General features: G+C 46.0%; 1 protein-coding gene across 4 annotated transcripts in view; it reads left to right on the top strand.

The window, feature by feature from the left end:
• Positions 1 to 26864, top strand: part of AP4E1 (adaptor related protein complex 4 subunit epsilon 1) — an 822644-nt gene that overhangs the window by 438983 nt on the left and 356797 nt on the right. For all 4 annotated transcript variants that reach the window (XM_069624813.1, XM_069624815.1, XM_069624816.1 and 1 more), the window contains one exon: positions 23691 to 23993. In XM_069624813.1, coding sequence (XP_069480914.1) covers positions 23691 to 23993 — 303 coding nt within the window. The remainder of the gene's footprint in view (positions 1 to 23690; positions 23994 to 26864) is intronic.

Raw genomic sequence — 26864 nt, 5'->3', positions numbered from 1 at the left:
TGGGCCTGTCCGAGGTGGCCGGCGCTGTGGAGCCAACTCCTCATCTCCATTGCCTGCTCCTTCTGCTCAAGGTGCTGCACTAGTTCCTCTTCTCATTGTAAGGTAAGGGGGCCTTCCACCTCCCTTACCCTGTCTGAACTTCCTATCCTATCCTCTCCTTAAGTCTCTTGTCACTACTTCCCTCGTCGCTGCCTTCTTGTCGGCTGTAACTCGCTCTTGACTGTTCATTTTTCCCCCTGCTTTCGCCTCTCTCCTTCTATTCCCGGCCTCGCTGCTTCGAATCCCTACCTCCAGGTTCAGCCATGGCTTCCACTGGCTATCTGGGATGCTGCATCCCCCTTTCATTGATATTGCCTTGGCCCGCTCTCCTGTCCTGACCTCTCCCTCCGATTCTAGCTTACACAGCCGTTGAGTCCGCTCGGGCCTTCCCATCCGGTTACTCATCGTGCTACTCGCTCCCCCTACCGTGAGACACTGCCCCTTCCTGCCTCTGCTATCTAGTATTGTCTAGAGCCCTCTGATGTAGCCCCGTAACATGCATTGAGCAGTACCACTTGCTTGACTTAGCTTGTGTTGTGTTTTTGCATTGTCCACCTGCAACCTCTAGGCTGTCATTTGCAACCATGTGCTGTGTCTTGCTTTCTTTCCCTCCTGCAGTCTTGGTGGTCACCCCCCAGCCCTGTGCAGTGTTTTGCATTTGACCTTCCTGCAACCACTGATTGTCCTGGCAAGTTTGCTGTGTTTTGCATTTGACCTTCCTGCAACCACTGGATCGACTTTTCGCAGCCTGTGCGTTCTATTTCATTGTTTAACCTTAAGGTGATACTTGATGTAGCCCTGCAACATGAGGTGAGGCTTTGCCTAGATGTGCACCCGATCTTCAGGCCAGTCTTGTGCGGTGCTTGATTCCGCACACTGCACTTAATGTACCTTTTTCCTCATTATGTTTTCCCCCTTCTGTTATGTTGATGTTCTGCCGTGCACCACTACCACCCAGCAGCAGTCTCCAGGCGCTTGAGTTGCTCTGCAAGAAAGATGGAGTGGGGAGGTTAGTAAGGTTAAGGTGAGAGGATAGGTTCAGAACCAGGAGGAACTGGCTTCTGTGAGTGTTGTTTTGCATGTGGGAGTTCATGCGAGAGACCTAATTTGTTCTAACCGTAATGGTAAGATTCAGTGCCTCAGGTGTGTGGTAGTGTTTTGTGTTGGCGTTGGTGTGTTGCGTGGGGTTGTGGTGTGTTTGGTTCTGCGCACTGGTTATATAGTGTCCATAAGGGATCCACAGTCATGGGGGCCATAGCTGTAACCTCCGATGTCTTGGTGTATAATCACGTTGTTGATGGTTTTGTGGACTAGGTGGGTGTTTCACTCTAGGTGTGCTTCAGCATCTAGAGATGATGGGTGTGAACATTGAATTTTTGGTTTGTTTGTGTAGTGTGGCTAGCCCAAGGTCTGGTGTGGCATCAGTTATGTTGGAGGAGCAGGAAGGGGAAAATGGGTTAGAGTATCTGGCTAGGTTCTTGGTTTAATGATGACACTCTGCCATTGGACTTAAATTTGAAAATGTAAGTAGTGCTTGTTTGATCGCTAGCAGTTGTAACAAGTTTAGAGGGATGGGGCTAGAAACAAAATCCACTTTTTACCACATGTGGTAGCCCCTCTGTACTTTTTGCTGCCTTTTGGACTGTTTCTCTCAGGTAGACTTAATCCAACGCCCGACAGTGTGGCTGTGTTTTATGTGCTCTCCCTTAAGTGTCCCTATGATTTGAAGCAAGAGTACCCCAAAGGTACCCAATCACTTGAAACACTTGTGTATAGGCACGTTATAAATGCCATATCATATATCATCTCCCAGAGAGTATGCTTGACTTGTGTAAAATGGTTCCAAATTGGAACCCCATCTTTCCTGGCCAGCAAAATGACCACCCTCCCTGTCTGGCATGTCCCCTCGTCCACCCTCTCCCCTTAATTTTATGTTCTAGCACTTGCATGATCCGAATCCCCTCAAGGCCTAGAAGGAACGCTTTGTTTTCTTCACCCTTGTTTACTTCCCTTCGAGCCCCCCGCCCCCACTTTGTCATGTTATAGCACTTGCACAATCCAAATGTCTCAAGGCCTAGAAGGAATGTTTAGTTTTTCTGCACCCCTGCTCCCCCTCTCCCCTCCTCCTTTTTGCCTTCCCTTGTGATGTATAGGAGCATTATAAATGACCAATAAATAAATACATTTGCCCAAATTGGTGGCTGTACTTTTATAAGCCCTAAATCAGATGGCCTATACTTTCTCATGTCTTCTACCCTGCTAGGTGGGGGAAGGTCCTCTTGTCTTCGCTGGACTTCCCTTGGAAAGCCTGCAGGACCTTTTGAGTGATTGACGGGACAGGAAGTGGGGGAGGTCAACCGAAATGCCCCTGTCCTTTGTCCTGCAGTGTGCCTGAGAGAAACCAGTTCAGACTGGGAATCTGGCTGTCCCCATTGGACAGCCATCCCCAAGTTTGAATGGTGCATGGGATACAATTGGTGGACTCAGCCAAGTTTTCTGCATAAAGCGACTGAGAAGATCTTAAGACTACTTCCTCCCTTGGACTGGTGGGCCTAACTAGTCCCATGCATTTTGTACCATCCCTTAAAGAGCTGTGACCTCCACGGCCTGCAATTCACCAATACTGTGGGGCCTCGACTGCAACACTGTGCATAGTCTCATGAAGCACGGTTTCGCCTGAAACTTTGTGGGTATTGGTCTAAGCCTGCAGTGACAGGATCCAGCTCCCAAAAGTCGCCTCACCCAAGACGAGGACCGAGAAATTGAGAAGATTCACCCACTGTGACAACTGTCTGTGAGATACCTTAGGGTGTCTCACTTACTAGTCCCCAGGGATCTGTCATCCAGGTGGCCAGGACACAGCCATCGCTATTGGATCCAGTTTTTGGGGTGGACAAGTGATGGAGGATCACCTGGGTGGGGGGGGTCCTTGAGGAGTGGAAGCGGGACACCGAGGAGTGACACGCGGTATCCCCCTTCTTGTAAACCCTTTTCCCCCATCCTACCACGTAGGATACAGACACACTCTCCCCCACCCCCCTTTTCTGACACAAACACTTTTGCACACAGAGAAAGACAACAGACTAACACCAGAGCCGTTTACCTGACATGTCCCAACGCAAGGGTCAGGCAAAGTCAGGCAATTGACCAGAATCACACACACACACCTGACGGCCCTTTCCCTTCCCCGCAGGGATAAAAGGTGGAGCACGAGAACAAAATAAGAGTAAGGCAGACCACACAACGATACAGCTATCGGACACAGCTATCCAAGCAACGAAAGGGTGACAAGGAGAGAAGCGACCTTGCATTTTCCAACCCAGACCCGCAAGACCTGTGTGGAAGGAATCGTAAAACCGTGAACAATAGCCAGAGCATGTTGCAGCAGATGTCAACAGTACACAGAGCATGCCTACGCTGATGAGCAGGACCGAAAGAGACGCCTGCTACCCTGTTACCGTCCTTGACTCCAGATAAAAGAAAAGCCAAGCGGTTCATCACAGCCAGTGAGTCGAGGGGAGAGCCGATAAGAAACCGAACTCTGTTGACAAAGTCACAAAGTGGCAAATTGAGAGACGTTCAAAGAATTTTAAACTGTTAAGGGAAAGCTAGCTGCAGAGGTGTCTGGCACTGCGTAGGTGCTCATTCGAGGGATTATGGTTGATCCAGCGTATATTGAAACCACTGATACCAGAAGACCTTAGGCGAGCCGCAAAGAAAAGGTGAAAGTGGTCACACAGGGGTCTAGCAAAACCCCCTCTACAGTCAAAAGTCTTTGACCGGGACGTGATTGGAAAGCTAAGGGAAATTATCCCACGTAGTGAATTCAAAAGAGACTGTGAGATTGGCAAGAGTGAACCCGAAGGAGGGATGTCCACAGTGAACTGTTTAAAAAGACATTAAGATTTGTGAAGCATGATTTAAAAAGACCATAAGACTTCTCAATGTAACAGGTGAAAGTATTTGTGAAAGGCTGTAGTGAACCCGATGGAGGGAGGCAAACATTCGAGAAGGGTCTGAGCTCGGAAGAGGGGGCTCTAGGGGTGAAGAAACCATCACCCCACAGACATGTGAATCCGAAGGGGACATTTCTGGCTACAAGCCAGAGTGAACCCGACGGAGGGAGGCTGATATTCGAGAGGGGTCTGAACCCAGATGAGGGGGACACAGAGGGTGAGGAAACACCACCCAAAGTGCAACCAGAAAGGATCTTTTGTTTATTATTTTTGAACCTGTCAGGCCTGCGGAAGCCAGAGAACTTAACTACTGAAGGTCATGATATCGCGAAGAACTTTTGTAGATCTGAGCCCAGAAGAGGGGGACCTAGGGGTGAAAAGTGATCACTTGTGTCTGTCCTTACTGTTGCCACCATGAGTTCCTTACATGTCCTTCCACAGGGTCTGAAAAAGGCACCAACAAGCCAGAACCAATAAGATCCTTGGCTGGCCGTCCTTCTGCATGAGAGCTGTCGCCAGAACCACATAAGTCCCATTCTTCTGTCGCCAAGACCGAGAAACCAGTGACCGGGTCTGCTGTCGCCACACCACTGTAACCGTCCTGCAGTAACAGTTTCTTCAACTAAAAGTACGGTCTTGCCCTGGTACAACTTATCTGTGGGTTGTTTGCTTGCTCCTGGGGCGGCAGAGCTTGCATCCCTCCAGGTCTCCCATAAATAAATACAAATACAAATAGAGGTACATGGGGGTGGACCCACCTGCATTAGGACCCTTGTCCCTGGGGCAAACCTGCAAGGGAACACCCTGATTCCCTTCCCTATCTAAAATTAACTTCACTTACCTGCAATACTAGAAGAGACTCCTGCTGGACTCTGCCATAATGAATCTTTTACCCTGCTTTCCTGCCTTTCCTGCTCCACCCCTGCACATTGGTGGCCGAGTTACCCAGTTGAAAACTGAGACTCTTACATAAAATGGGATTGGACTCAATAAGATAGCCTGGGCAAAAGTTATTAAAAGTTATACAAGTTTGGAACAGTTTTCACACATGTTTCAGATGGTTTTACTAAGTGATTTGTTACAACCAATGCTATGCTAAAGATAATACAACTGTGGTTTATTATCCAAAGAATGTTACAAGTGTTCTTATATTATCCTACGTTTTTAAAGTACTTACTTGACTTATGATGTACCACCTCTGCTTTAGTGTATATAATACATGTCTATTTTATATATAGCTCCTAAGTGTATTGGTGTTTTCTTGGACTAAGTATATACGTCGTCGAATTCTTTGTACCTCACTAGAACCCTCCTCTCTCCTTAGACTAAGCATAGCTGCCCGCCATTCAACCAAACCTTTGTTTGATTCAGGCCTAAACTAAGAAATGTACCCATGTTCACCTAAGGTGGGCTTTTCCAAGTTCTGTTACAGACCGCAACTTGTGTAAAACTCCCTAACACAATTTAATAAAAGACATGCACATATCTGTTGACAAGTGTACATTTGAAGTCTTTTTGAATCCCATTAGAACAGCTTTGGTTTTCATTTTTGCATTATTTCTCCATTGCTGCCGATCTTCTTGTATTTTCTAAAATAACATATGCACTTCCTTTAAAAAAATTAAGAAAAATAAAATGCAGTTATTGAATAAATAAAAATAAAAAACCGTGTGAGCATCTAAAAAATAACTCACAATCTGATAGACCATGCTTTCCAGCCTCTCCAAATAATGTTTGTGACCGTAAATAAACTACCACTGAATCTGTACTGAATTCCCAGAGCAGGAGCCCCAAGTCTTCTCTTCCCACCACCCCTGTCTGGCCCTTAGTGATGATTTGAGCCACCTACTCCTTAACTGCGTAAGTTATGGACCTACGATGCGGAAGGGACTCCTTGTTTCAGTAGGTACTCTATCAGGATTACACTTACACTTGTCAATGTTGCCCCTGTGCCATTGCACTTTGACTGCTTCTAGGGTTAACATTCTCAACCTAAAGTTAAGGCAGCGTTTTCACATTTTTGGCCTTGACCTAATGTCAATATAGAGCTCTGAGCCACTCATGCCTTTTAAATGAATAGTAAATACATATTCTTGGGTCAGAAGATGCCTGGAAAATAATTTCCTCCAGTTAGACTTCCAATACAGCTCCAGTAGCACCCTTTGGCTACTTGGTTAAATTCCATCAGATAATCCCCAAAGTTTGCACCGACTCATCCTAATCCCTTTACATGGCTTATCCACAGAAACCATTCAGCCCCTGACATCCCTTCAATCTTGAACCGTGGGTCTTTAAGTATAGAGGCCCTCATACTGGCCCAGATCCACAACGGCTTAAACCCAGTGACTCCCTTAACATTCCAACAGGCGCACCCAATTAGATGGAGGAGGTTGAATTTAAAAACATATTCTCTGCAAGCTCATTGCACCGTCCCCATAACTCGCTCCCATAGAGGGGGGCCACAACAGCGTTAGCCTAGTATGCATTTAGGAGAGCACTCAAGGATTTGGCTCCAATTTGTATGGGAAATCCTCTGAATTCCACCGGCCTGTTGGTTCAGACGATGGTAACTTTTCCCAACTTGCGGCCGCCATGAACCGGAGGCTAAACATTTCAACCCTAGATAATCTAACTTGGGTACTTCCTAAACACTTCCATGGCCATTTATACACATTGTGTCAGGGATTTACTATCTCCCACAACATCACCTTTGTTTTGTTGATATTAAGGACTAGCCTCTTAGACTTATTGATAGGAGCTCCTGAGGGCTACTGTAAGACATTTCCTATTCTGGCCAATAGGATGGTAGCATCCGACAAGAGTGATAACCATATTTGGTATTTCAGCCGTCACTTCCAGCAGCCACTCCTAATCTTCTTTGATGAATAGTGATGAGGACAGAAGACACCCTTTCCTTACCTCAGTCCAGATCTGAAGCTCTTTAGTCATCTCCTTACTTTGCCCAAACCTCTCCTCTGATCTATTGCCACGCAAAACCCTTAATAGATCCATTATGAATTGACATGGAATCTGTTTACAGCCATAAATACACATACTGCTTGGAAACACAATATACCTTCATGCTATCGTCTGGCCTCACCCACTTCACTAGCCCTTAACTTGCATTGTTGGTTGAAGCTGCCATGTCCAGACTTTTCAATTAAACTTTTTATAAGTAACTGCGGGCAGTGGAAAACAAGTTCAGAAAATGAATCGCTCTTGAAGTACTGTTCTTTTTCTGAAGTCTGCTGGAAAATGGTTCATTCCGAACACGACACCAGACAGTAGATGATGATGCCTTTTGATTTGTTGTAGTACAGGAAAAGCAAATGCTTCTTGTTGCCCTGATAGTATTTGTTGTATATTTATAGTATATTTCCCTGGCACATCGTTAGGCCACATGTGTGATCTGAAAATTAAACACAATTTGTATGGGGGAATAGGATTGGAGAGTTCACATGTACCACTTAAGGGAATTTATCAGGAAGGAATACATCTGTCAGACAAGTATGAATTTCCGGTTGTATTTGTAGACTTACTCCACTGTTAAAACACCCCACATCACATGATTTATTCCCTTCCAAGCAGACCTTAAGACAACATCTTGCCCTTACAATATCGTGTCCTTTTGTTTGAGATGTGCAAGTTAGGCAGTAGCACTGCGCTTAGTCTTGTTTGCATGAGTCATGGTGTTGCATATATTATCACCTTCACTTTTTGTTCCTTGCTTGGTTTTCTGTCCCCACAAGTTGGCAATGGAAACAAGAAAGAGTAAAACCCAGTTGCTCATCTGTAGATGCACTGGCACTCTTATTGTTTCATTGCATGTTTATTTATTTATATACAGGGGAGAACAATGCTCTTTTGATCACAAAAGAACATACTTATTGATGAGGTATCTGATTTGACAAGAAGCAGTGAGCTTCTTACAGTAGGGTGAGTTTGAGTAACATTCTGATCAGGCTGTGGAGGGGAGTAAATGTAAGTCACCAGGGACAATACATGGGTGCACATTCATAAATGAAGGACAACATTTTGAAGTGCAGATAGGCAGTACGGCCAGCTGTGTTGGGGACGTGACCATGATGGATGAAGTGCTAGAGTTGAGGCACAGAAAGTGAAGAACGCAGGCAGGTTAATTGTGTACCCTCCCTTATCTTAACATTGCTTTCCCTCTATTTCTGGCTTAAGTGTTTGGCTGGTATTTTGTTACCTTTCCAGCTTTAGAACCAGGCAGAGATAAACCAGTAATTAAATTGTTGTGTGGTCATTGTAAAAGTGTGCGCTGGGCATCCCTTGTTCTGGACCTTTTAAATATGCTACTGCAAAATGTTAAGGCAGTTTTGTATCACCCCCTGTTGAGGGCACTACAACCCCTAACACTCCAAACAAGAACAGGAAGCCAAACCTGTCTTAAAGTAGGTAACGTGGACAGAGCAACAAGGCTCAACTCTCAGGTAGGGGTAGTAGGCTGACATAAGGGTACAATTAGTCCACACACATCTCTCTAGAGAATACACTACACTGTTAATTGAAAAGAATATACTTTATTAAGTCACACATTGAAATCTATCAGGTCAAAAGACGTACTTGATGCATATTAGTTTTAAAAAGATACCATGTATGTCTACATAGGACTCTCCTAACCCCATTGTGTATGTGCGCCCACTACCAAGGGTAGTCCCCCAACATAAATAAACCATGGGGGAGCGAACCAGGAAACCACAAAACCACACAAGCAGGTAAATCTATGGGCCTGTACAATTCTGTACAATGTCCCAGAGAAACAGTCCATCCCCAGTATATGTGAAAGTCCCCAGGCCTGATGGTCAGCACCTAACACATATATAGGTAGGGATTTACCAGTGAGTAATCATCCAGAAGGCATTTAGCAATACTCCACATTAATTTGGAACCCCTGCAGGGATCTGCAACATGTGGCTCTCCAGTTGGTTTCGACTACAACTCCCATGTTTTCTCACCATTGACTTTGCTAGCTAGAACTGATAGGAATTGTAGTACAAAACGCCTGTGGATCCAAAGGTTACAGACCCCTGTTAACTCATGATATTAAAAGTAATGCAAATACACATCTGTAAAATACATCAAAGCCATAGAGTAAAGGAAACCATTTTAGATCCAAACCAAAGGCTTGCAAGAATGTATAAAACATTTTCAAAACCGTTACCTTAGTCCAGGGGTCTTCAACCTTTCACTCTCCGGAAGATTTGGACTACAACTCCAATCAGCACAAGCCAACATAATCAATGATGAGGTATCATTGGGGTTGTAGTCCAAAACATCTGGAGAGCCCCACACTTTATAGTAAAATGCGAAAAGATGGGTATTCCCAACACCGTGGACCAGGGAAGCAATATATTCAAAAGGAACAAGGAGGTGGTCACACGGGTAAGTACAAATTATTTAAATCACAATTTCAAAGTGTGGAGAAGGAGAAGGCCCAGTCAGATGAACAATTTATAAACTTCATATTTTAATATTTGTCGAAATCGACATAATAGCATAAAACACATTTAATATCACACCATAACATCATATGTTCGTGCTGGTAGAGAGATTCCCAGACCCCCCCTTTGTTTGCATACATTAACTTTGGGTTTCACCCTAAGTTAACAGGGCAATCCAGACATGGACCCCTTGCTCGCTGTTCTTAGAGAGGCAACAGTTTCACCTCACTGATGATGCCCAACAAGGCTGAAACACGTGTATGGGGTTACTGATGGTACTCTTGTTCAGAGGAGAATTGCCTAGCATTTCGGCGCTGGACTGCCCCTGGGCAGGACAAAGGCTGATATGCGGGGAAATTTCTTCTCTGTGAAAAGGACAGTGAGCTAAAGACATGGTAGAGTCTCTCCCAGGGGTTATTCACCCAAGAACAGGTCATTGGGCTGTGTTCGTGCTGGTAGAGAGATTCCCAGACCCCCCTTTTTTTGCATACATCTTAATAATACCATTATGGATAAAATACCCATATTTGTTTTCGCGCAAATCTAGAAGTTGAAAAAGGCCTAACACATATTGGCATATATGTTAAAAATCCATATATGCTGGTCATTTTAGAAAGTGCTAACAAGAAAAAGTGCTAACAAGGTAAAGTGCCAAGTGTGTCTTTTACAAGCTTGTCTGAGCAAATGAGATGGATATCCCCGTCCCTGGAGTCTATCTTGAATTATGTCTGACTTGGCTGTATAATCATTGATCCTAGAGCAATTGCGCCGCGCTCTAAGAAACTGCCCGTAGGGGATACTTTTATGCAATGTGTTGGAGCCAGAAGCGCAGGGAGTAAGGAGCAGCGCGAAGGCCATTGGTTTGTCAGCAAGGTGCAGGCCAAGGAGTGAGGCTCAGACTATTGGAAGTGAACTTTGTGGGGCTCAGGGCCAGTGACATGGTTGCAAAGGGGCTTGGAGCCCATTTGCTGCGTGTGAAAGGATCTTTAGCCGTGCACCATTAGGAGGGGCCCTGTGTCCACATAACTGCAAACACCAAAAGATCAAATCTTACCGGAGTGACATTTGTGGCAGGAGGAGTGAAGTGCAGGAGACTGCGTTGTACTGCCGGAGTAGCGGCGACTCAGCGTCTGTGTGGAGCTGTGTGACGAGAGTCCAAGGGAGAGGTGCAGAGCGAGGCACAAGGCGGGCTCTGCGGTTCTAGTGAAGGCTGCGCCAGTTGTTGCCTCTGGGAGGTGCGCACGCAGCGGTGGAGGCAGTTAAATTGAAGGGCTGTGTTTGTTTTTTTTTTGATTTTGAGTAACTTATTAAGCGCACCAGCGCACCACACGGAGTTAACCATATTCGGGCGCAGATAGCAACTATAAAGTTTGAGGGTTACATAAGAGCAGAAAAAGGAATATCAAAAGGTCTGTCTTGGTTTAACTATTTACAATTATCTAAATAAAAAAGTTTTCAGTCTCTTTCTGAAAAGATCCAAACTTTCACATTTTCTAATTTCAAGTGGAAGTTGATTCTAGACTTTAGGACCATACGCGCCAAACCTTCTATCTCCTCTTGACATACATTTTGTTTGTGGGATACAGAGTAAGAGTTTGTCCTCTGACCGTAGACTTCTTTTTGGCTGATAAAATAAAATTGTATCGGCTAAATATGCAGGGTAAGTCCTTTAATACATTTAAACACTAAGCATGCCATCTTAAATGTAATCCTATCTTCCACCATCAACCAGTGGAATGATCTCTGCATTGATGACACATGGGCTCTTTTCTTTAAATTTCCAATTGCTCTCACAGCTGGATTTTGTGCTCTCTGTAGTCTCCTCATTTGCTTCTGAGGAATTCCTGCTAACACAGACTATTGCAATAATCGCGGTGAGGATTAGTCATTGCCCCCACCACGACTGCCCTGTCTTCCATCGGAATGTAGGGGAGGATTTTCCGTAGTGAACGGAGTGCAAAGTGAACTGTTTTCACTTTGGCCCCTACTTGAGCATCACTATTCAGATTCTCTTGCCACCAACAACCTAGGTTTTTCACTTTTTTTGCATATTGCAATTGTTCTAGGATCAAAGGAGGGAGGAGGCTTAGAATTTCCGATGTTTTTTTATTCTTTGGACTAAATAATATAATTTCCGTTTTAGCTGCGTTTAGCTGTAAATGGTTATGGTTCATCCAATTATTGAGTTCCTTCATGCATTAGTTGATTCTCTCAAAATCCTCTTCACTGTTTTGTAGCTCAATATACAGTTGCGTATCATCCGCATATGAATGAAATTGCAAGCGGTATTTCCTAAATATCCTGGAAACTCATCCACGAAGGCCTGAAGCTGAGTGCACACCACTTTTTCCAGAATTTTTGTTGGCCCCATTAGGTTAGCCACTGGTCTGTAATTCTTCATCACTTCTGGGTCTAAGGTTGTTTTCTTTAGTAAAGGTTTGATTAATGCTTTTTTAAAGCTATAGGTACGTGTGAATCTTCAAGTGACTTATTTATGAAAGTCCCAATGAATGGTGTTAGTTCCTTCGCTAACCGTTTGGCCGCATATGCTGGCATTCTACAAACTGAATCATTAGTGGGTTTCAGTTGCCCTAGCAGGGTGGAGATTGTCTTATTTTCCACTTTTTGGAACTGAAAGACTGTTCTCCTTTGATTTTCCTCTTCCTGATGTTCATCTTCTTCCTTTGATCGTTTCTCTAGTTTAGGGTGCTTTCCCTGTTTGATATTTTTTAGTATGGTGACTATTTTATCTTTAAAAAAGACATTACATTTATCTGCCTGTTCCTGAGATGCTGTTATAGTTGAGTCCATACAGGCTGGTTTACTAAATTTTTTGACCACATCAAATATGGCCCTAGACTGATTTCCAGCCTGTGTGATCTCATTATGTAGATAGTCCGGTTTTGTTACAAATAGGGCAGTTTTATATATCTTTAATACTGCTTTGGCCCTGATTGCATCATCATTGTTCTTGTTATATCTCCAGTTATGGTTGGCTTTGCGTAATCGCTTTCGGAGCAGGGTAAGTTCGGGACCAAACCAGGATTTAGATTTCGTAGTCTTTTTTTTGTTTCAAGGGAGCATACTTATTACATATTTCTTCCAATATGTCCACACCTTTATTAAAGAATTTGTCACATGTCAGTGAGCTATCAATCTCATTCAATTTTTCCTGTACTTCTCTGCCTGGAATTTTATCCTAAGTCAGTAGTTGCACGTTTCCATATGACTGGCATTTCTCTGCCTTTACTCTTAACCAAATCTTTACTAGAAAGCGTAAAGAGTAGAACATGGTGATCTGATCATAATACTGGTTGTATTTCTTTAAAAGTTATGACTTTTCCTCTAGTTGCCAACATATCCAAACAATGTCCCTTATTATGGGATGGTGCTATTGTCAGCATGGTTAATCCATGACTATCCCAAATTTCCCTCAGAGCCATGGAATCTGGGCTAGTTGGACTATCCATCCAAATATTCCAGTCTCCTAGGCAGAGAAGTTCATTATATTTACTTCCTATTGATGCCAAATGAAGATCCAATGAATCTAAAAATGTCCCTAATGTACCTGGGGGTCTATAATATAATACCATTTTAATGGAGGTAGAGTTGGACAAAGTGATGGTAAAATCCCCCATTTGTACCTCTTGGCCCCAATCTAATGCCTCCATATGCAGAGTATCACTGTTGATTTATAAATAATAGCGATACCCCCTCCCCTTTTGTTTATTTATTTATTGTGCGCACCAGACCCTGAGGTAGCAGGGCGCATAAGACAAGAAGACTTGCGTCTTAAAAATAATAATTTTTAAATTTGCTATCGTGATTTGAAGTTATGCTGTGAAGTATTTATTTGGGCCATTTGTGCTGCACCAAGCGTGGCCGAGAGCAAAATATGCTAATTTAGGATTGGTAATTGTAAAAACTACATTACCCACAATTACGGTCCACCGTTTTTATGTGTTCGATCAACTTTCTGAATCAGATAGTTATCAGGCACCAATATGTGGAACATTGCTTGACTCCCCTGTGAAAACCATGTTTCTGTTAGTAACAGTAATTCCAGATCAAGTTCAAGTATCGGTTCTTTCACCTCTACTGCATGAGCGATAGCTGACCGTGCATTAACTAATGCTGCTTTGATCATTATAGGTTCCCCTTTTTTGGCATAATTCACCTTTTTTTTTTTGGTGGTTCTCATTTCAATCTCCAACAACCTAATTTTCTTTAGTGTTCTGAGGTCAATGTTTCCCTGCCAGTATTACGCTCTTACAATTCTGTTCTAGTATAAATAGTATACATGGTTAGTGTATAATTAAGAATAATGCTCACCTCCCAGTCATAAAAACTGTGTAAAATCCGTAGCCTTGAAACCTGCAGCGTTTCCTGCCGTCTGCCGGCAATCAGGCCGCAAACAGGCCTAAACAGGCTTTGCGTCAGCGCTCTGCGCTGACGCGAGTCAGTTATGGTCTGTGTCGGGCTGGAATGATGCGTTCCACACCGCGACTCGGACCGTAATTGTGGGTAATGTAGTTTTTACAATTACCAATCCTAAATTAGCATATTTTGCTCTCGGCCACGCTTGGTGCAGCACAAATGGCCCAAATAAATACTTCACAGCATAACTTCAAATCACGATAGCAGATTTAAAAATTATTATAAAATACAATTATTACTAAAATCATAAAATTTCTAAAAATGCTTACAGCAACTTCTATAAATCTAATCCGTGTTTACTGTTAAGCCAAAACTAATTCTTTTCTTCGGAACCCTTAGAATTCGAATTTAATACGATGTTCGGTCACCGTGCTAGCCGGGGACCAAACCAACTGCTTCGTGCTGACGCGAGTCAGTTAAGGTCTGTGTCGGGCTGGAATGACCCGTTCCACGCCGCAACTCGGACCGTAATTGTGGATAATGTCGTTTTTACAATTACCAATCCTAAATTAGCATATTTTGCTCTCAGCGTTTGATGCAGCGTGAGGCAGGGGTTCTCAAAGGGGTGAGACGGTTGGTGAAGGGAGCTCTGTTCCCACTGGAAGCCTGCCTCGTTAAGGTGACATCACACAAGCATCCTGAGGACTCAGCAGTTGAGTAGAAGTGTTGCAGTCCGAAGGCCGGACGTTCTCTTGTTTATGGAGTTAAGAGAAAAGAACATTGTACGCCACGGACGTAAAGTGGCAACGTCATTTAAGCAGGGTTCTTTATTCAATCAGGTCAGTGGTTCGCCTGCAGCTATTATGACACGGAGAGAAGGAAACGGTGGCGCAAACACTGGGGTGGTCATAGATCTGGACATACGGAAGATGAAGTGGCCTCACAAGAGGGGGGTTGAAGGGTGTGGACTCCTGTGTTAGCAGTTTTGGTAAAAGGGTCAGGAGAACAGAAGAGGGGTCAGGGGCATACGACGTTGAGGAGGACAATGAAGAGACAGCTGCTCTACAGTTAAGGTACTGTGAAGGGAACTGCCAAGAGTGTGAGGGTTTGTTACCGGACAACGATCCATCTGGAAATTCAGAGTTTTGTGCAATGTGTGGTATGATCTTAAACATGGCGGAGAATCGCCACTTGATGTCACTTCAGGAGTTTGACCTGGATTTTCTAAAGTTCTTCCGGAATATATCATTTGAACAGAGAGAGTATTGGTGTGTTACACAGCTGACGTGATTTTTAGTTATGTAGTTGCTGTGATAGGTTTTGTGATGTGAGGGCTTGCTGTGCTATGTGTCAAAGGAATTTATAAGTCGTGGCCTCCCTAGCTTTGTTGTTCATGGTTGTGAGTTAAATATGACAGAGATTTAGAGTGATAGTCATGCTATTGTAAGTTGTTTAACACATTTTATTCCCAGAGATGGACTATAAAGTAAAGTACAGTGTGGACTGGTCAGGGTTACAGGAATTGGGTTCTTCAAAGTTGATTGCTAGAGTTTCTGTTGTACCTATGATTTTCTTTTGCAAGCGGGACAATTTAGTTGAAGGTGGGAAACGCTGATGTTAAATGTTATGACTAAACTGTTTTCTTTCAGGTAGGATTTTTATTGATGCTTGAGTTTTTAGCAGTTTAAGTAGTGAGTACACTGTCCAAGTTCGCAGTGTTAGAAATCTTATTACAATGTGAAGGTAATGTGAGGATCTTAAGCTGTATAGTTAAGCTGGTTGAATGTGTGTTTTGTGGATCTCCCTATACGAGAGTTGTTAAAGTGTTGCTTCCAACATGGGCACATGAGGGGTGGTGGTGTCACTGAGTCTTGGTGGTGTAGCTACCCGAGTATCGTAGATACTCAGCCTGGTTGGAAGTAGTGTGTTGATGCACGACCTGTGTATTGTAGATGGAGGGGTGTAAGGGAGTTGAGTGTTTGTTGTATCGTGGTCTGTTGGATATTGGACATAGGTGAGAGGTCAGTGTCCCTCATTTGTGCAAGGAGTTGCAAGGGCATTTCATGATGTTGGTGGTGTCCTTCTCCACTAGTAGAAAAGGGAAGGGGCATTGTTGTAGAGATTTTGTCACACAATGGTGAGGACGGTCAGGGACTGTTGTCTGGCAGTGTTTTGGTTTAGAGAGTTGATGCACGCGCATTAAATTTGTGGGTGTTTGCTGGTGTGTGTGTGTTTGGTCTAGTTGGGTGTGATTCTGTTGTTCCTTAGGGGAAAAGATATATAGTGATTTATCTTCTTCTTGCATCCTGTTAGAATCAATAGAATGTGGGCTTGATTGACACAGAAGGTTACCAGGTGGAATGTTGTGGTATAACTGGGGTTCTGAGAGAGTCAGTTGAGATGTGAGCCCAGAGAGAAAGGATGCCAGTGCTTGCCATCGTAACCTGGAAGTTACCATCTTGTATATATGACTCAAGGGAACGGGATGTAATATGCTGGGACTTAATAAAAGAGTCACTTATAATTACAAAGATGTCCAGAGTCATATTACCTGAACCCAGAACTTTACACATGACTTTAAAAATGGATTAAAAATCAAAGGTATGTACCAACATTAGAATACTTGGTCCAGAGGTCACTGAGCCCCTTGTGGATCCAGGAAAAATGTTGTGGGGCAAGTTACTACCACAAAGACAATTTTAGAAAGTTCCAGAGCAGGATGAAGTCCCATCGGAAATAATGGGAGGAAAGTCAATAGGCCATCCGATTTAGTGGAGGGAAGTCGGTTATAGACCACAGGTGCAGATTCTGTAGTGAAAACCTCCTGGGAGGCCGTAAAGAAGTGTTCAAGAAGTCGATAAATGGTCCAGAAGCGCCAGGGAACAGGGACCCCAGTAGAATTGAATGGGTAATGCTGTAGAAACTTCCCTCCAAAGAATTGCAACCCCAGGCCAGAGGGACCCCTAAGGGTGAGTATCGCGAATAACCACCTACCCCAGGACCCATAGGTAGACGCAAAAAGTTTGCCGTTTTGGTGAAAACTGCTCCAGCAGCACAAAACAACGCAGTAAGTACAGAGCTTCTCTTCCAGGTGCTGTTTACTAGATAGAGTATCCAGGGGCTTTCACCCTGAGCCTGCAACAATCCAGAATAGATGCAAAGGACCATCCCACAACATCTCCTTCAAGCCTGTTTTGAAAATTTCAATGAGGAAGACTCAGGAAAGGTGAGTTGGGCTAATTGGGGTGAAACCCCAAGTTTTACAAAGTTACAAAGGAGTGTAGGAGGCCTTGTGGGTGGGACAAAGACTGATATGCAAATGGATATTTCGAGGGGATTGGGTCCTCTGACGTATTCCATATCTATGACAGGAAATCACCACAGCTGTGCTGCTTCAGAAAATTTTTGGCGCCTGCGTCGATGACGTTGATGTGCTGTCTTCGAGGGCCTCCATCGAGCCGACGTCACCGGATGTTATAAGTCGGACGCACGACGCCCGTAGCCTCAGTTCCGTTTTTTCCGTGAACGTGTTCGCTTCGGAGATCTCGGCGCACCTCGGTTCTTCTGAGTTCTATTCTTTCGGTTCTTCGAACCTATTTGTTGTGAAGATTTCCATGATGTCTTCGTCTTCTTCCACCCCGTGGCCGGGTTTTAAGAAGTGCCGGGACTGCGGGTCCAAGATGTCGTTGACGGATTCGCACGACGCCTGTCTCTGGTGCCTCGGGGAGGACCACGACACAGATGACTGTGTAAACTGCCAGTCGCTTACATCGAAGGCCTTGCGGGAGCGTAAGAAGAAGCTTTCTGTGGGTAAGGTGGCCAAGCCCCGGAACTCGAGATCCACTGGTCTTTCGACAGATGATTCGAGGGGCGACTCCCCGCATCGTCTGCATAAGTCGGGGGGTCTCGGTCCAGGAGTAGGTCCCGCCTTTCCTCTGCCTCTTCGAGGCACTCACGGAAGCGCTGGCATCCGTCACCTTCCTCGTCCGAGGATTCCGCCCTTCAGCGGGTAGCTTGTCCCAACAAGCATTCCAATCCTGCGGAATGGGATTAATTTCGGCAGGAGATGTTGGCGATTTTTCAGTCGCAGGGCTCCGGTCCGTCCGTGCCGTCGAAAGACACTGGCCGTGACCGTGCTAGAGACACCACTCGCACGCCTTCGGGCTCAAGCGGTCGTCACGATCACCGGGCATCGGACAAGGATGGTCACTCTAGACATGCCCGTTCCAGGTCCCGGTCCTCAACGCCCTCGAGACCGTCGGAGCCTGTGAGGTCTTCGAAGAAGACATCAACGCCTTCTGCGCCGAGGTTGTCGAGGGACTCTCTCTCGAGGCTCCCCCTCTGAGGAAGCCGTCGCCGCCCAGGCTGTCGAAGGACATGCTCGGGTCTCCGCACTAGAGGACTGTGTCGAAGCCGTTGGCGCCACGCTCGATGTCGACGCCGATTCCATCAATACCCTCGACGCCTTTCGAGGCTGCTTTGTCGGAGGTACACCGTGGCACAGTGGAACCCCCTAGAAAGGCTCTGGCCAAGGCTAAAAATGTCTTTGTCCCTTTTTCTGTGCCCTCATTCCAGCCTCTGGATTATATTTGAGGTGGATGAGGGGTCTGAGGAAGGTATGCTTCCCGAGGAGGTACCTGACGAGATTTTGTCTGGTCATAGCCAGATTGAAGACCTGCGTCAGTCGTTGCACAATGCCAGTGGTCTGGACACCTCTCTGGAGGTGGAGATCTGTAGGCCTGAGCCTGGCACCCATGGCGAGTCCTCGTACCGGCGCCTTATGTTGAGGGTGACGGAATACTTGGGGTGGTCGGCGCCACCAGTGGATTTTCTGCAGGATGACCTGACGGATATCCTCGACCAAGATCCGCCAACTGACCCGGTACTGCCCTTCCATATGGCCTTGCAGAGAAGGGTGCCAGCAGCATGGACTGCTCCGGAGAGTCTCCCGGCAGTGAGCAAGTCTTTCCTGCAAAAATACCGCCCAGCCAGTAGCAACCCCAGCTACTTGACCACGCACCCCACTCCAGAGAGTTTGGTGGTGCAGGCGGCTACGGCCCCAGTAAAGCAGGCGTCGTACCCTACCATCCCTCCTGATGGGGACGACAAGTGTTTTGATGGCTGGGCGAAGAAAATGTTTTCTTCAGAGGGTATGGCTTTACAGGCAGCCAACTCCGTGTGTGCCTTGTCATGTTTCACGAACACTCTGTGGCACTGTATTTCGTCAGCGGCTGAACATGTTCCCGAAGGGGAGGAACGGGATGGTTTTCTTGCTATTGTGCAGGATGGCAAGGATGCCATGTGTGAGTCCGTTCAGTCGGGTCTGGACTTGGCAGATTGTGTCAGTCGGTCCATGGCGGCGAGCACCGTAATACGCAGGTTTGCGTGGTTGCGGAAGTCGGGGTTTGCTGCAGATGTGCAAGCCCTGGCTCCTCAACATGCCCTTTGATGGTGAACATCTTTTTGGCAGCAAGGCTGACGAGAGCCTTGAGAGGTTGCAGACCTCCAAAGCTGCAGCAAAGTCGTTGGGCTCTGCAATTCGCCAAACTCCGCCTTTTCGTCCTAGGGGACAGCAATGGACGGCAGGTTCCTTTCGATATTACTCATCTCTTGGTAAATCGAGAGGAACTGCAAGTCAAAGGGGCCACCGTAGAAGTGCCAAAGGTGGAAAACGGGGTACTCGAGGTGCCAAAGCCGCTCGGGCAGTTGCCTCTTTGCCCTCAAGCACTGCCGCAGCTGCTTCAGCTCAGTCATGAGGCCATGTCCCATGGTTCGCCGGTTGGGGGAAGGCTGGCGCAGCATCTTGTAGAGTGGTGTGCCATTACTTCAGATGTGTGGGTTCTGGAGATCATAGCCCACGGCTACTGTCTTCCTTTCCGGCAGAGGCCTCACGACAATCCACCAGGGAATCTCTCTTTGAAGAGTCTGGTTCCGCTCCTTGCGCAGGAAATACAATCCCTGCTGGAGAAAGGCGCTATAGAACTGGTGCCTGTAGCGGAGAGGAACAAGGGATGGTATTCCCCTTATTTTTTGATTTCAAAGAAAGACGGGGGATTGAGACCCATCATGGGCTTTTGCGCGGTTTGATCCAGCTCCTCGGGAAGGACAAGTTCAAGATGGTTACTCTTTCTCAATCCCTCCAGGCCCTTCAACTTCAGGACTGGTTCGTGTCTCTCGACCTCAAGGACGCTTACTTTCATGCGCCGATCCATCCCAAGCACAAGAAGTACCTGAGGTTCGCGGTTGGCGACCCGCACTTTCAGTTTCATGTCCTGCCATTCGGATTGGCCTCCGCCCCAAGGGTCTTCACCAAACTCATGGTGGTGGTGCCAGCGTATCTCAGGAAAGGGGGGATTCACGTCTACCCCTACCTGGACGATTGGTTGATCAGGGCGCGCTCTCCCGAGTAAGTCCTGGATCATCTCTCCGTCACCTGCCACTCCCTTCACAAGCAGGGCTTCTCCCTCCACTTAAAGAAGTCCCACTTGACGCCAACTCAGCGGCTCCAGTACATCGGAGCAGTGTTCGACACGTCCCTCGGGCAGTGTTTTTCTCCCCAGGGGAGGGCTCATCACATTCAGCAGATGGTGCACAAGTTTCAGCATGTCCAGAGTCTCCCGGTGTTCCAGTTCTTGAGGTTGCTCGGCCTCATGGCATCCTGCATTCTTCTGGTGCCACAGGCCAGGTTGCGGATGAGATCTCTGCAATGGGCACTCAAGATGCAGTGGTCAGTCATCCGGCAGGATGTCGGACCCCGTCCAGGTGCCGCCCTCTTTCTCCCAGGACCTTCTGTGGTGGGCCGTCGATGGCAATCTGATGAGGGGGGCTCCATTTTGGCTACCCTGGCCGGGTGTGACGATCGTGACGGACACATCCCACACAGGATGGGGGGCTCATAACAACGAGTTGACAGCGGTCGTTGGTCTCTGTCGGAGTCCAGACTCCATATGAATCTGTTGGAGCTGAGGGCCATCAGGCTTGCCCTGAAGGCTTTTCTGCCGACTGTGCGAGGAAAGAATATCCTGATTCTGACAAACACAGTGGCCATGCACTACCTCAACAAAAAGGGGGGGGGCAGGATCACTTCCTCTGTGCAGGGAGGCGATGCAGCTCTGGTTCTGGGCCATCCAGCAGGAAATTTCGATCTCGGTAGTTCATCTGGCCGGAGATGAAAACGAGACGGCAGGCGCTCTGAGCAGGCAGAGCGTGATTTCTCACGAGTGGGAGCTGGCTCAGGAGATTCTCCTGGCGATCTTTGCCCTTTGGGGGACAACTGAAGTAGATCTCTTCGCCTCCAGTTTCAACCGGAAGTGCGAAAGGTTCTGCTCGCGGGAATTTCCTCCAAAAGGAGCCTTTGGAGATGCGTTCGTGGTGGGGTGGTCCTTCCCACTGCTGTACGTGCTTCCTCCAGTCCCCGTCATCCCGCAAATGCTGCGGAGGTTACGGAGGTTCGGTTCCCGGATGATCCTCATTGCTCCGGCATGGGCCCAGAGAACGTTGTACCCGGACCTTCTCGACTTGTCCATCTGCCCTCCACGTCTTCTTCCCTACCGAAACGATCTGCTCTCACGGGAGGAGGGGTCAGGTTCTCCATCCAGAGGTCAGATCATTCAACCTTTACGCTTGGCTTCTGAAAGGTTGAGGTATAAGGATTGGGACCTCCCTGAAGGCGTGATGGAGGTGTTGCTTTCGGCCAGACGGCCTGCAACCAAGTCCCTGTACCGTTGCCGTTGGAGAAAGTTCTGCGACTGGTGCAGGGTTAAGAATGTGGATCCTTTTTCATGTGACATTCCTTTGGTTCTGTCTTTTTTGCTTTCGTTAGCCCACAAGGGCCTGCAAGTGGGTATCATTAAAGGTTACCTGGCGGCGCTGTCCATATTTAAGTGCTCGTCAGAGGAGTGTTCTTATTTCAAAATTCCTTTAATTTCTCAGTTTCTCAAAGGGCTTACTAATGTGTTTCTGCCATCACCTTTCCAGGTGCCTGGTTGGGATTTCAACCTTGTTCTAAAATTCCTAATGGGAGCTCCATTTGAACCTTTACATTCTTGTCCTCTGAGACTGTTAACCCTTAAAACCGTATTTTTAGTTGCGGTCACTTCCGCCTGCACAGTGAGTGAGTTGCAGGGGCATTCAGTTAAGAGACCCTTCACTGTGTTTCTTAAGGACAGGGTTGTCCTTAGAGTCGTCCTTCCTTTCTTCCAAAAGTTGTCTCGGAATTTAATTTAGGCCAGAAGGTCATTCTTGCGGCATTTTATCCTCCTCCGCATCCTGGTAAGGACGAGGAGAGGCTCTATTGGTTGGATCCTAGGAGGGTTAAGTTTCTACATTTCACACATGTCCCGGGTCAGAGTGGACGATCAGCTCTTTATTAGTTACGCTGGAAGGCGTTTGGGTCCAGCTGTTACTAAGCAGACTTTGTCTAGATGGATTATCTTGGCAATTTCTGAATGTTAACGCTTGGCAGGTAAGGACCCTCCGGTATGCTTACGGGCCCATTCTACTAGGGGCATGGCTGCCTCTACTGCCCTGCAGAGGGATGTTCCTATTCACAACATCTGTGAAGCGGCCACTTGGGCTTCGGTCCATACTGTTGTTAGACACTACTCCCTAGATTCTATCCATGGGCAGGATATGGCCTTTGGCAAGGCAATCCTTTACTCTGCAATTTGATTAGGCATTCTAAATTTCTATATTCTAAATTCTTTTCCCTCCTCCATACGTTGGTACTGCTTTGGGAGTCTGTCATAGATATGGAATACGTCGGAGGACCCAATCCCCTCGAAGAACAAGTTACTCTCTTACCTGGTAACGTTCTTTCGATGGGATGGGCCGACGACGTATTCCATATCGCTCCCTCCCTTCCTGCCCCGCTACAGAATTTCTTATGCGATTGCAGCTGATGTTTCCGCAAGGCTTTCGGTCGTCATACTGGCAGAAGATTGGTGCCACACGTTCTGGGGGAAAAAACTACAACTGAGGCTACAGGCGTTGTGCGTCCTACTTATAACATCCGGTGACGTCGGCTCGATGGAGGCCCTCGAGGACAGCATATCGACATCATCGACACAGGACGCAGACGCCGAAAATTTTCCGAAGCAGCGCAGCTGTGCTGATAACCTGTCATAGATATGGAATACGTCGTCGGACCATCCCAACGAATGAACGTTACCAGGTAAGAGAGTAACTTGTTCTTCTCCTCTGTGAAGGGTGCAGTGAGCTAAAACGTGGTTGTAGACCCCCCGAGTGGAAGAAATTCCATATAACAGGGTATTTGACCCATGTTCGTTCTCAGCAGAGGGGCTCCCACACTCCTTTTTTTTATTTAATAAAAAAAAGGAAATTGATAACCCAAAAACTACCAAAAACAGTAATTCGGCTACAAGCGAAGCCTAAAGTATAGCTGCCACCAACCTACTCCCTAAAACCTGACCTGTCTTGAGTGATGGAATTGCCCAAGGGAAATCACTGGGAGCCTAAGCGGCACTCCCGGGAATGTGAACCTTGGGGGGCAAACCTTTTTACCTTAATTAAGGTAAAAAGGAACCTAATAGCAGGGGGGCTTCAGGAGAAGTCCCCCAGGCCACCAAAAAGACATTGGTGATGCAAAATATTGGGGGGGACTTAATTCTGACCAACATCCAGTTCTTAGTATTGCCATAGGTTTACAAAACGATCCAATATGGTACAAAAGTTAGCCTTCATTTGTCGTTGAGGTTCTAGTCCTAGTGTTTCAACTAGAGCCGTTAACGGTTCCACATTTACAATAAGATCTAGTTCTGTAATGGGATCTATGGATTCTCATAGATTTACTGTGAAGGTATTTCAATAACTTCTCTTTGCTTCCTACCAGGTACTTGGGGAATATTCATACCTGAAAAGTGATGTGCACCCTGAAATAATAATGTCAAAGCTATATAAATTACTTCAGCATATCTCAGTTACATCGGAAACCAAAGTGTGGGCTATGGCAGCAATCACCAAGCTGTCTGCTTTTTTACCATCTTCTGACACAGTTGATAAAGTGATCCAAAACTTCCGCACATCGGGGGACACCTGTATGAGACAGTTTGCCTTTGAATTAAAACATCTGCACGAGGACACAGCAATAATAAAGAACCTTCTTCCAGTTGATGCAAGTTGTGAAGAGCTGGTGGTAAGTTAATCTACAATGTGAATGATTTGTTGCATGTAACCAAAATACTTTGGTGTGGTCCAATGCCCAGGAAATTAACATGTCAACTATAAAATCTAAAACCGAAAGCACACTTTCCACTGGAAGTGAATTCCAGGATTCAGTGTTAGAAACATTTTGGCTCACAATCCTAGTGTGTATGTACTGGCACTTTATTGGCTTGTGCCTTTGCACCTTACTGTCCATTTTGCAGGGGGCACAACCTGCATAATCCAAATGCGTTGCAATAATGATGCAGCAAATCAGTCCCTGTATCAAAATCAGTTTGGATTATGCCAGTGTGTTCTGTGCAGGTATGCCTTATTGCAAATAGTGTGGAATCTAGATCTGTATTTCTTTATTTCGATTTATTAGCAATAGAGAAACAACGCTTCTACAAGAAACCAGTAAAACTGCCAACTTGTCCCTTTATTGCATTCGGTTTGCATAGTGGTTGCTCTATAAACCAAAGGAATTGCAATAAAGAAACAGGCCTGCATAGAAGAAGTTGTATTCAAAATTGTTTGCTATCAAGGTACTTGCCTTCAAAAGTAATGATCAGTCTTTCAAAGGGATGGTGTACGCCCTCCCCAACCTTGAACTGTGCGCAAGGTAATTTATTTGTCATAATAGTTCAACTGGTGACCAAAATGTATCTATTAAAAAATCGAAATATGTATTTGTTAAACTGGAGGGTAGTCTAATTTTCGTGTGCAAAAATGGTAATTATATGGATTGTTCTCATGGATTCCTTCCTCTCATAGATTTCTCATTTTAGGTAGATCTTCTGCAGTGCCAGCTATCTTCTGAAACTTTTTTTAGCCACATGATCCTGCAGTTATTGTTATTTGGCATGTATATAGCGCTCTATATATCATTGATATGATCTGAAAGCGCTTGTGGGTTGAACGCCCTTGGGGGCCGTTGTCTAGGTCAGTCGAGTGAGTAGGGTAGCATAGGGTGCTTAGGTGCGCTCAATATGTGAGCAGAGCAACTCATGCAATTGCCTGATGGTAGCTGCAGTGGTAGTGAGACATCAATTGAATGTGTGCAGTCTGGTGACAGTGAAGCATTTGCTAGTTGACCTCACTGTGACACAAATTGGAGTGAAATAGCAATATTTTAAGTGTTTCAATTTGCCCAGAGTCTTAAAGGTGTATAAAGTAGCTGAGACATATTTCTGACCGTTCTTCTACGATACATAGAACAATTGTTTCTTCCGGGGAAAACTAGAGTAGGCAAAAGGGATGGAAAAAATTGGTTTTAGGTGAAAAATGTGTACTCCAAAAGTACAAATATTCGGCATTTCCCCAACTTTGCTGTACATAAAGAGGAGTCCAGGTTCCTGTCTGAGCCTAATTGACTGTTGTAGATGTAACCTAGCAAGAACACTAACGGTGACACATAATCTGGGCTGGTTTAACAAAGCTGATTGTGCAGGCTCCTGAACAGGATTCCAATGGCGATATTGGCTTTCGGTTAAATTGCTCAAAATCCCACGATTAGGCAGGAAATACACAAAAGTGAAGGGGCTGTCATAATATGCCCCACCGTGCATAAAACTGCAGTGAAATGATGGAAATCGAGGGAAAGGCCGAACACTTAATAGACTGAAGGATACTGTCGACCTTGCAATGGATGCGTGAGCATCCTTCTCACGCTGTTGTGCTCTAGCACCTTGAAACGTCTTTGTGCTAGATGGAATTAGCAATAGAGGGCCTGATTCATGGAATTATTTGCGCAGAAAATTGGGGACTTGCACCGAAATCGTGCGCAAGCACCCGTATATCGATTCATGGAACACAATGGACAGGGCTTACCAGAGACTTGTGAGGAATCCGCGCCGGTCCAACACATAACTGCGACACCACGAACGCCTTGCACGAGACTCCTAGCGATGGGCCGGCCGGGTCTGCGCAGTCACCTAAAAAAATAGGCAGAACATTTGGAATGGGGAACAACAAGTGAAAATGTGGGCGTTGCGAGGAAAGTCCCACAGTCAAATAATCGTAACGGTCATACGTGTGCTAAATAACTCTATTCATGGAATAGAACAGGTTTCAATGGCACGAGTAAAAATATGTGCAAATCCTGAAACGAGTACGCCACATGATAGCTGGCGTAAACGTGCACACAAACCAATGCATAAAAAGCCTGCGCGATCGACAAACGCATGTATACAGCTACAATGAATGTACATTTCTCGCAGCAGTGATCGTGGGACACCGCAGGAGGAGGAGGATGGCCCGGGCCTGGATTTTTCTACCAAGGACCAGCCTTTTTGGGATGCCTGATGACCAACGCAAGGTATAGGTTTCCACCTCATGGTCCGAGAGTGGGAAGATGCCCTTACATCACCCACCCTGCGCTCCCAAGCACTGAGCCCCTTGCAAAAGGTGCTCAGTGTAATGCATTTTTTTGGCCACTGGGTCATTTCAGCAGACCACTGCCATCGTTGGGTGCATTTCACAGCCCACGCAGTCACGCTGCCTACCCCAGGTGTTGGCGATAATGACTGCACGCCCTTCAGTCTGCACTTGGGGGGATCGCACTTAAATTGCTGGTGCCATCGATTGCTATCATGTGTCTCTACGTCCACCCAGGGCTACAGAGCACATATATTGCAATCGTAAACACTGGTACTCCTATCAATGTGCAGATTGTATGTGATGCCAAGGGCATCATTACTTTTGTATATGCCAACTATCCAGGCTCCACCCATGATAGTCATATATGCTAAATGTCACCCCTACACCCAGGCCCAGGAAGCTGGGAGGCATGGAAACACATGGCTCATTGGTGAGTATAAATTCCCCTGCACATGCATGCATATCACACACAGACAAATGCACA

Source organism: Ambystoma mexicanum, chromosome 11, assembly GCF_040938575.1.
Source record: "Ambystoma mexicanum isolate Mex_15411 chromosome 11, UKY_AmexF1_1, whole genome shotgun sequence".
NCBI lineage: Eukaryota > Metazoa > Chordata > Amphibia > Caudata > Ambystomatidae > Ambystoma > Ambystoma mexicanum.
Note: the sequence above shows the minus strand (reverse complement) of the source record. Positions and strands in the feature narration are given on the sequence as shown.